The 10,854-nt window shown below is 37.4% G+C and overlaps 1 protein-coding gene across 1 annotated transcript; it reads right to left on the bottom strand.

The window, feature by feature from the left end:
- Positions 1–7,124: 7,124 nt before the first annotated feature.
- Positions 7,125–7,888, bottom strand: LOC141816120 (WEB family protein At3g51220-like). Its single transcript, XM_074703956.1, has 2 exons — positions 7,739–7,888; positions 7,125–7,638 (listed from the first exon to the last, which is right to left on the bottom strand). The coding sequence occupies exons 1-2, from the start codon at positions 7,886–7,888 to the stop codon at positions 7,213–7,215; spliced, it is 576 nt and encodes a 191-aa protein (XP_074560057.1). The 3' UTR covers positions 7,125–7,212.
- Between the last annotated feature and the right edge of the window lie 2,966 nt (positions 7,889–10,854).

Here is a 10,854-nt window from a genome sequence, read left to right as displayed (position 1 = left end):
AAGTTAGGTTTAACCATATAACCTCTAAATCATCATACAAGTTCATCAACACATATAAGGCAATAACTAGGTTTTAAAAACATCACCTAAGTCCTATAACCAATCATGGCCGAAAACCCTAAAACATGAAATCCTTGGTTAGATCTAATCACATGGAACCTAGATCATGATAAGAAATCATCAAGTATTCTTTTGACCCTATAGATAGGTTTAAAAACCCTTTTTGTCTAGGTTTGGCCGAATACTTCATAGCATGAAATCCTAGGTTTTTAACCACATGGAAACTTGAATCATCATAAGGCATCATTATATAGAAATTTCTATCATTAGTTGAGGTTAAAACATTCTTTAAGCCCTAGATCATGCTTGGCCGAAACCTATCAACAAAGTTTCTTCATGATTCTTTTAACACATCACATAATAAAGCATAAACTTCCATAAACAAGCAATTGAACTATTATGTTGCAAGTGAGGGGAGACTTACCCTTGGTTCTTGAGTCCTTAGAATTATACCCTAAACAAAGAAGATGAAGCCCTTCACTTGTGATCTCCTTGGTTCTTCTCCTTGCTTCCCTAAAGCCTCCAAGCCCTTGCCCTAGATCCCTTGCCTTGAGAGCTTGGTGAAGGAAGAAACCTCCAAGACCTCTCGGACAAGGAAGCAAATGGAAGAAAGATGGAGAGATTTCGGTGAAAATGGGCAAGAGAAGGGAATTTTCGGTGAGGAGAGGTTTAAAAGGAGAGTGGGGAAGGGAGTTTCAATTAAACTTTGCAACTCCTTCCTTAAATTCCCATAAATCCATGTAGTAAAGGCAAGAGGTGTCTCTTCACTTGTTCATGTGCCCCTTCATGTACCTTTAACCTTAAGTAGCATTTCCCCTATCATTTTCATAACGAAAATTTGCTAGACCTTGTGGTTACCTCATGCTTCTCCTAGGCTTGCCATTTCGTTGAGGTCCAAGGTTCAATCCTTGCCACCTCCATTCTTTTCTTTTTATTTTAGGCAAAGCCCACATGAGATAAGCCCATTATGAAAACATTAAACCTATAGAGCCCATTAGGATAAATCCTACTAATGTTCCATTAAGGGTAGGAGTCTATTTATTATTAAGGCTCATTTAGTATTTCTACTAAATTTTTCTCACGACTAGGCTATCATTCATTAATATCAAGGAATTATTGAAGGAAAATTACGGGTGTTACATAATAACAAGCACATATACTTAGTATGTATTTCTTTAATTCATCAAGGGTGAGATTTATTCGTTAAATCAATAGGTTCGATGAGTTGGGAGATAATGTTATGTATATGGTGTGTTGTTGATTATAGAAGAAAACTGTGTCCTAATATTTAAACTGATGATGTCCCGTTGAGGAGCTCATAAGGATTATCATGTAAACCCTACAGGTGAACTTAGTCCGCATGATAATAAAGTTGAGTGGAACTACTCTTTGATTCAGAAGTTAATTATTTGTGTTCTCAATAATTCAATTAATTAACGGACAAACGATATCTTAAATACAGGGAGATAAATGCACTCATGATAAGAAGGAGCTCATATTATAATATAGGATTGGTGCGGTAGTTCAATAATAACCCTTTAGTGGTATGGGTTATTATTGATAGACTTGTGTTGGGTGTTCAGGGAGAACACAGGAAACCCAAGTCCATCAGGAGGCCAAAACTAATTTCTCCTCTAGGTCCCTATTATAGCCTCTGAATTAAGCCTCGTATCCACCCATGAGATTCTGTTAAAATTATGTTAGAATTCTATTAAGAATTCTGTTAAAAATTTAGTTGGAATTCGGTTAGAATTCTGTTAGAATTCTGTTAAGAATTCTATTAAGAATTCAGTTAATAGAATTTGGATTAATTCTAAATAGAATTATGTTAATTTTATTATCCAACAAAATTATATAAATTTTGTTATGCAATAAAATTTTATTAAGTTTTGTTATCCAACAAAATTTAGTAAAGAAATTTTGTTATCCAACAAAATTATATAAATTTTGTTATACAACAAAATTATATTAATTTAGTTTTTTTTTTCTAAAAATTCTATGATGGAAAAACTATAAAGGGGGAGGATAGGAAGAGGGAAAATAACACAATTCTCTTCTCCTTGAATTGCTAGGGTCGGCGACAACACATAGGATCTCCTTTTGTTTTGCTAGGGCCAGCGCCCCTTTCCCTCTTCCTTCCTCCTTTGTTCGCCCAAGCCTTCCCTTCCTTTCCTTGCTAGGGCCGGCACTTCCCTCCTTGCTGGGCCGGCGGCCAAGAGAGGAAAAAGAAGAAGAGAAAGAAGGAGAAGAAAAGGAAGAAGAAGAAGCCTTGCTTCCCTATTCTTTCCATCGGATTAGAAGAGAGAAAAAGAAGGAATTTGGGTGGAGTTATCTTGGAAGATCATTGCCCACACAACATCCAAAAAGAGAAGAGGAATACAACAGAAGATCAAAAGGTCTTCGCGTAAAGAACATCACTTACACAATTTCAAGAAGAAAGGTACAATTTATTTATTCCACTGCATACATTAATTTCTTCTTATAGATCCTGAATACCAACACAAGAGTCTAAGATCATATGCTTCGATCAAGGTGTGACTTGATTAATCAAGCACATGTATGATAAAAAACGTTGGTTGCTTGGAAAGATTCTATCTCCAAAAAATTTTTGTCTTGCAAGAATTGAAAGGAACAGGATTCAAGTTGTAATACCCTAGGGGAAGTTTCAAGAACTGACTCTAAGACATTTATTTTTGCATGTTATTTCATTAACATTTGTGCAGGGTTGAAAAACTGAAAAACGCGGACTCCGAGCAAAACTGGCTAAGTTTTATTGTTGGAGTCGACTCGACTGAAGGCTCGAGTCGACTCAGCTTAGTTAGCCAGTATTCGGAAATTAGCGCGATCAGTTTTCCACCAGATAGGACTTGAGTCGACTCAAGGGGACCAAGGAGTCGACTCAAAGGGACTCAGGAGTCGACTCAGAGTCAAAATCTTCCAGAAGACTCCACATCAGATTGAAGTTGACTTGAAAAGCGACTCGAGTCAACTCAGATAGCAGATAACGAGCGGGAAAGTAAAAGCTATCGAGAAGAGGCCATGTAGGACTCGAGTCGACTCGAGATCCCATTAGAGTCGACTCGAGTGCAATATAAAAGAACATCTTGAGCAGCTGTTGAAAACAAGATTTTCCAACGATTCCTCCGTGCTATTTTTGAGACATCGATGCCTTGTTTGTCCCTGTGCATCCCAAGAGCCGTCGCTACGCCGAGTTCGCTAGAAATTGAAGATCTAGTATGATCCGACATTGATTTTGGTAACGAAAATTTAATTTGTAATTTACTTTAATTGTTGCCAAATTTGAAAGTGTTTTTGTAATCGCTAACTTGAATCTGTAAGGAGCAAGTTGATTTAGTAGATTGCTCGCAGTAAACGGTCAAGGACCGTGGGCCTTGGAATAGCAGCCTTGGGCTGTGAACCAAGTAAAAGAAAAGTGTGCCTTTGTCTTTTTCTTTTCTATTTAAGTTTTCGCTTCTGTGTTTTTGCTTTCGCCTACTAATCAAAAATCGGAAAAAGCGTAAACACGCTATTCACCCCCCCCCCCTCTAGCATGTTTTCTCGATCCTACAGAATCTAACATTTTCCTTGTGTTTTTGTAAGAGGCCTAAAGGGTCATGACATTGGATCAAGTTCAAATGAAGTGAAGCTAGCCCAACCCAAATTCGGATTCATCCCATCTCATCCTATTTCAGATTTGGGTATGGGCTCACAAAGGATCCAAACCCGCCAAGGAAGCTAGAGGAGGAAGCAAGAGGGGTTCATTAGAGGATTCTACCCTTTGGAGAAACCCTAGCCGCCACCCATCCTCTCCATCTTCTCACCGCCACCTTCATTCTTCACCACGCCCTTCATCCACCACTACCATCGGAACGAAGGCAAGGGGATTTCCTCTTCAATCCAACCACCTTCCATTAATCGAGGAGTCAAGGGATACCTTCTCCATCATGCCATCTCATCCACCCACATCTACGTGGAGTGCCGAAGTTGGGGATTCCTTCCTTCGCCACGCCATTCGTGGAGTTTGCTTTGCTTCGCACCCACCTTTGGCTAGAGACATAAGGAGAATCATTAAATTTGCTTTCGTGGAATTGTGCACTTTACATGTTTGTTAAAATTCCTCTTACATTTTGGATGTTAATGTTTCTTAGTTTTCTCTTGTTGTTGTTCATGCACTAGTTTAATTTATTGATGCACGTTGTTCTTAATGCTTTCATTTCATTTTAGCAATTATGTTTATTCAGTTTAGTGTTCTTTCCATTATTTAGATGAATTAGGACTCAACACAATCCCCCCCCCTTGTCTAATCCAAAAGAAATATAAAAATCAACTTCAATAACTACTAGAATTATCATTCACCGGATTCAATCGTTGGGAGACGATTCAGATTGTCCTATACTACCTTAGTTAGGGGGATTTGGTATAAATTAAGTTGGTGTGTTTATTTACACAACAATCTAAGCTTCACATCACCTACTAGATCTTGGTTGATCGGATACTAGGCATGAGAGATGAAAGTCTTTATAGGTCATAAATGATCGAATGTTAGGCACGAGATGTAAAGTCTTGGAAGATCAAGGTTGATCAGATGTTAGACATGAGATCAGATGTCTAAATAGGTCAAGAAAAACTAAATGTTTGGTATTGGTGAAGTCTCTATAAATCAAGGTTGATCAGAAGTTAGGCGAATTATGTCCAAGAAGGTTGAGGTCAATCAGATTCTAGGCAAAGTGAGGTGTTAACCTCAGTAAGGCTAAAATAGAGGTATCAATAGACTGCTATGAGAATAGCAATCAATTGATGAGTCTAAAATTTGAGTTTGGGATTTGAGAGAGTTTAAGGGGATTTGCGATATGATCAATCGATAACTAGGTATAAGCAATCGATTGATGACACTATTGGAGCAAACAAAAAGTTTCAAAGTTAATATAAGAACTCAACTAAACATCATAAAATGATTAATGTTTACTATTAGTCGATTGATGTTGAGCTAGATTGAGTCGTTGGGCTGATAGAAGAGAGCAACAGTCAAGTTAACAATGGAACAATTGACTGATAGTGATAATTAGTCCACTGTTAGGCGAAAAGTGGGAAGGATTTGTAGATGATTTTTTATGTCAATTCTTAGAGATTTTGAGAGAAAGTGTTACTGCATTCTAGGCCTTCAGGATGTATTTTAAAACAACCACATGCGATTAAAGCCAAACTATTTTGTGTAAACTTGTTTATTTTGATTACATTCAATATCATGTGTATATTTATCTTTGACTTATATTATTTTATAGGAACAAGATTGTAAGAGATTTCTTTGTCTTCAGAAGGTATCCGAGAAGGAAAAAGAATAGTGGGCTACCACTAGGATGCTAGGTCATAGAGCAGGAATTAGGGGTTTCGAACTAAATAAAAATTGATTTATTGTGCTTGTATTGTTCCATTTTTGTTTTGTTTATTTTTCATTGCACATTAACTTTTTTTTGTAGACGATCACTAGATCGATCAAAATGAAAAAATTGATAATCATTATTAACCCTCTTTAGTGATATCACTAGTGCCAACATGATCCACATTAGATCTAGATTAGGTAGTAAAACATCCTAATTGATTAGAGTCGAGGTTGACTAGAACCTTACCATGTCAGCACATCATGACAGCAAGGCACTTCGTGGATGAATCCAATTAAAGAAGTCAAAGCAATGAAGTTGACCGAAAAGTGCTTTTGGTTGATTGAACCTTGACACGTCAACAACTTCGTGATGGCAAGGCACTTTGTGGAGAAAGATTATAAATGGACCAAAGGCTCAAGGCAAAAGTACAGAGGACACAACTACAACACACTAAAGTTTTATTCAAGCTTTGAGTGTTTTATTCCTTGTACTACTTGTTATTGTAAAATATTTCTCTACCTTAGACACTTTACTAAAAAGAAGAAAGATAGTATGAACTCTGCGTGTAGAGGCCATGGAGGTAGAAATTTTAAGGATTTGTGAGCCATGTAAAATTGATATGTCCTTTGGTTGGTATGTGCTTGTTTATTTATTTATCTTTCACTAACTTGTGTGTTTGTGCTTGCAAAATTCACAATAAGAGAAAGTTGTGTTTTAAATTTGCAGACTCGTTATTTACTCCTCCCATTTAGCGAAACTACCTAAGGGACCTCAAACACCATGTCAATTTCTATATATATGTTTAAGATCACACATGGATTTAGGGTGGGATTTACCTTAGAATTACATGATCTTATAGATTAGGATAACCTTTCATATTTCATAAAAATTTAAAGTTGACTTTATTGTATATTTTGCTACATAGATGAGCATAAGATGTTAAACATTATTTTTTTTCGTATGCTTGTCATTATGCATCAATATGAACTATGATATAAATATAGAAATCATTGAGATGATCAATCTTGTAAAAAATTTATGCTCAATTAATGTGCATTAAGGGTCAACATTTCATCACTCAAATATTTTTGGATATTAACTTCATATTTATCTAAGAAATTAATTTATAATGGTTTACTTATAAAATAGTTATCAATGTCTCTATTCAACCCACTAGTTATGAACATCAATTTTCTACAAGTGAAGAATTCCTATAAAGTATAGTTTGCATTTTAAACCACATAAAAAATTCAAATATAAAAGGCAAAGAATATAGGAAAGCGTAAGGAATTAACTTCAATTGACTAAATACATGGAAAACTTATGTATAGTTAGTACTGGTAATTAGGATCATACATACTAATTCAACAATCAATTTTTTAAATGATGGGCAACAAATTTTCTATCATTTAGAATTCTATTATATGAATGAAATATATAAGGAAAAAACTCATAAAATTATAAGGGGAAATTCAGTATTTTTATATATCATTTGTGTTTATCTCCCTGGTTATCTTCTGCCCAAATAATGAAGATAGTAGAAATACAAATACAAGAACATTTTTCATCTGGCAAATTTGAAACGCTTTTATTAGTTCATGCACTAATGAAAGAGAAGATCACAAGTCAGACAAATAGATTGAGTCCAATTTGTTATTGAGAAAACAGAGAACAAGATTCCTTTCTCTCGAACAACATGATCTAAGCCATTCTATAACGAATAAAATCTTTCGAGAAGAAGCAGAGTTTTAACACATATTCCCCAACTTCGTTAATCATATTGTTGTTCCTTCTTCTTTGCAAAGAACCCAGCAATCAAGGGCAACAGCTGCTGCTTCTTCTTGTTCTTCTTCTTCGTCACCGAGCTTTGCCTCTCCAGCGGCACTTGCTCCTTTTGAACCACCGGCGGATCCGAAAATGTAACGCACCTCTTCTTCTGAAACTCCACCGAGTGATTGTTGACGTTCTCCACCTCAATGTCTTTGATCCTCTTCTCATGATCCTCTTCAGCTTTAAGTTGCGCAAGCTCTAACTTTGTGTTCTCGAGTTCTGCGTGAAGCGTGGAGAGGTAACACTTCAATTGGGAACGTTCTTCATTAGCTTTCTCTAACTTATGCTTTGCCTCTTTTAATTCCACTATTACGGAGCTCAGATTCGTGCGTTCGTACTGGTCATTCTTGCTTGTTGTGGAGTGAAACTGATGGTAATTTCGTTGATCATGCATACACACACGCATTAATAATTAAACACACTATAAAGAAGAGATCAAAATACGAAAGTAAGGAATGAAAGAAAACCTGATTAAGGCGATTTGCATAGATCTCACCGACCAAAACTTTTTCTCCAAAGAGCATGATGGCTTCCTTCACCGACGCAAATGGGGCACTCGTATCGATCTCCGCCATAGCTCCAACACCTCTTTGATGGTCACCTCCATTGGTCCCCATAATGCTGCGAATTAAGTTGCCACAATCGATGTCGTTATGGGAGATTTAATTTATATAAGTAGAGTAGGAAGATGTTGTGGGAGAAGACAAGTATGGTGTAGTGGAAGATTTGGTTAAGGATGAGGTCGATTACTTCGCGTCCACTTCACTGTTATTCTCTCACATGGAATGGTTATGGTGGGGAGAGAAAGAGATGGATCAACTGTGCCTGTGTGTGCCAATTAATTTGGTGAAAGAATTAAAGACAAAGGATTTCATTTCTAGTATACAATTATTTCAAATAAAAACAGTACTGAGGATTAATGTAGTTATACCGATTTGTTTGGCTGAACTAAACAGTCGTGGTTAGTCCATAAAAGAGGTAATCGGTATGAGTGAGATCTCCTTCAAGGGAGAGAGTATAGTTGTTTGCTTTACTAATAACTGACTCAGATTTGAAGGACCTTGAATCAAAAGATAGAGGAATGAATTTGTTTAATGACACTAATGGGATGTTTAACCTTGTTGCTCCCTTCTCAAATGAAAAATAACCTAATATTTAATGTGACGTGGGGGACAACATAGTGTTGAATGTTCAGAGATGAAGGGGGTGTTGCCTCTTCACCTTCTGAAACGGAAGCATCACCTGCGGTTGATGAAACAAAGGGGCAAAGTTATCCCTTCATCTTCCTGACTTCATATATATATAACGTCCAAGATCCATGAGAAAGAGAAGGAGAAAAAGGCATCTTTTGAGGGGTTTTAGTTTGTGGAAAAACCTGAGAAGTTTTCCATTCGTGATCGCTCCTTCGACACAAGCAGTCGCCGTCGGAATCACGCTAAAATAGGTAAAATTCTACATTGGTATCAGAGCACTGTGTTAGAATTTTACCTGTTCCATCTTATTTCTATTGGGAAAATCGCTGCTTAAAAACAGTGATTTCTCTCGTCTCTGTGCCGACGCACACGACGTCTCTATCTCGGCCAGCGACATGTTCTCCTTGTTCCGGCAAGGCTGGCGTCGGTGGTGAGCGAGGCCCTGACGCCATCTTTACACGGTTGAACCTCGATCCGTTTGAGGCTCTGATGCAGGAGGCTTTTGTCTTCGGAACAGCCGGCGAGATTGACATCGGTGAGGCTAGCGTCGATGAGGATGGTGCCGACGAGGCCAGCGCTGGCGAAATTGAGAACGAACAGAAAGAGTTTAGCGGAAGAGAGAAAAAAAATAGGCAACCTGCTTTTAGGGCATGAGAGAGAAAAAAAGGGTTTTTTTGAAAAAAATAAATAAATCACGTGATAAACACGTGATTTAGATTATGGGCCATTGGATTCTGATTAAGGGTCATTGGATTTTGATTTTGGGTAATCTGATTGATTAGGTTATTTTATTAAAAAAAAATGTCGGATGTGGTTGGTGCTGAGATTCAAACCCATGATTGCTAAAGTCACAACAAGAACCGCTAGCCACTAAATTGCTAAGATCATATGTAAATAAATATGTTTTATTTACATTATGATCAATTTGAATTGGACTATTCTATAAGAATTATTTGAACTTTCTAATTAGATTAGTTCTAATAAAGACATGGGAATTAATCTATCTGTTGACTGAAACTCTTTGAATAAAGGAAATTTATTTTTCTTTATTGCTTAAAATATCTTGCTTAGATGTGAATTGAATTTAACTGATTTTGTACTGATTTATCAGTTTTATACTGACATTATTATTTTCAATTTAAGATGCCAAGGATCATTACCACCTTATTTCGTCGCGAAGTGCGACAAAACCAACTAAGGGAGGAGATTCAGTATATTGAGTATACTATGCTCTTGGAGTTCGAGGACATATTGGAAGACTCGATCGACTATTCTGGAAACTAGAACAAACAGAGTTTCCCATCCTTGATAATTACAGGATCTAGGCTTTGATACGTTCATTGTAAGAAAGTCCAAAGGTGATAGCACAGCAAATATGGGGGCTCTCCGAAAGGAGAATCTCATATGCACAATTGAGTATAGAAGTGCTTCACCTTGAGTTCCCAGAAGAAGATTCTAAAGAAGATCTACAGGAAGAACCTGAGGAGGATCATTTTGTGCATTCTGTACAAAATTTTGTAATTGGTCCACCTCAGAGTATTCTAGCAGAAAGTGCACTAGTTGAGCCTAAACAGATTGGACACATATTGATTACTACTATACTAGTGTCTATCCTAGTGGGAGTGGTGTTAACTTGTCTCATGTTTTAGAGTTCAGTTGTTATAACTGTCATGACGAAAGGGCAGTATTAAGCTTATATAATAATGTAATAAATGTTGGTGCAATCAACCTCAAATCAATGTTGACCAAGTTGGCCAAGCTCGATTTGACTCGAGTTAGATTTTAATGTTTGATCAATATGTTGATAAGATGTCAAGTAAGTATAGGTTGACTGAATACTTGATGGTGAGAAGTCCAAGTGGGTCCTGGAGGACCAGACACTTGGCACGAGATGGCAAGTCTAATATGGAAGTTGGCAAGAAGAAAGTCCAAGTGGGTCAAGATTGACCGAACACTTGGTGAGCGAAAGTCCTTACAAGGTAAGGCAAATGGAGGAAAGTCCTTGCGGGTGAGAAGATCGGACGTAAGGCAAAAGAAAAGTCCGAGAGGGTCGAAGAGGTGAGCTCTTGGCATGGGAAAGTCCATACAAGGGTAAGCAAATGGAGGAAAGTCCTTGTAGGTGAGAAGACCGGACGTAAGGCAAAAGGAAAGTCCAAGAGGGTCGAGGAGTGAGTTCTTGGCATGGAAAAGTCCTTACAAGGGTAAGGCAAATGGAAGAAAGTCCTTGCGGGTAAGAAGACCGTACGTGAGGCAAAAGAAAAGTCCAAGAGGCGAGCTTTTGACATGAGAAAGTCCTTACTGGGTAAGGCAAATGAAGATCAAGAAGGTCGACGATCAAACTCTTGATCAAGCGAGGAAGTCCAAGAGGCGAGCTCTTGGCATGAGAAAGT

The sequence above is a fragment of the Curcuma longa genome, unplaced genomic scaffold (genome assembly GCF_044706935.1).
Source record: "Curcuma longa cultivar G26 ecotype Majalengka, Jawa Barat unplaced genomic scaffold, ITB_CL_G26_1.1 contig_14349, whole genome shotgun sequence".
NCBI lineage: Eukaryota > Viridiplantae > Streptophyta > Magnoliopsida > Zingiberales > Zingiberaceae > Curcuma > Curcuma longa.
This window is presented reverse-complemented; position numbering and strand designations above follow the sequence as displayed.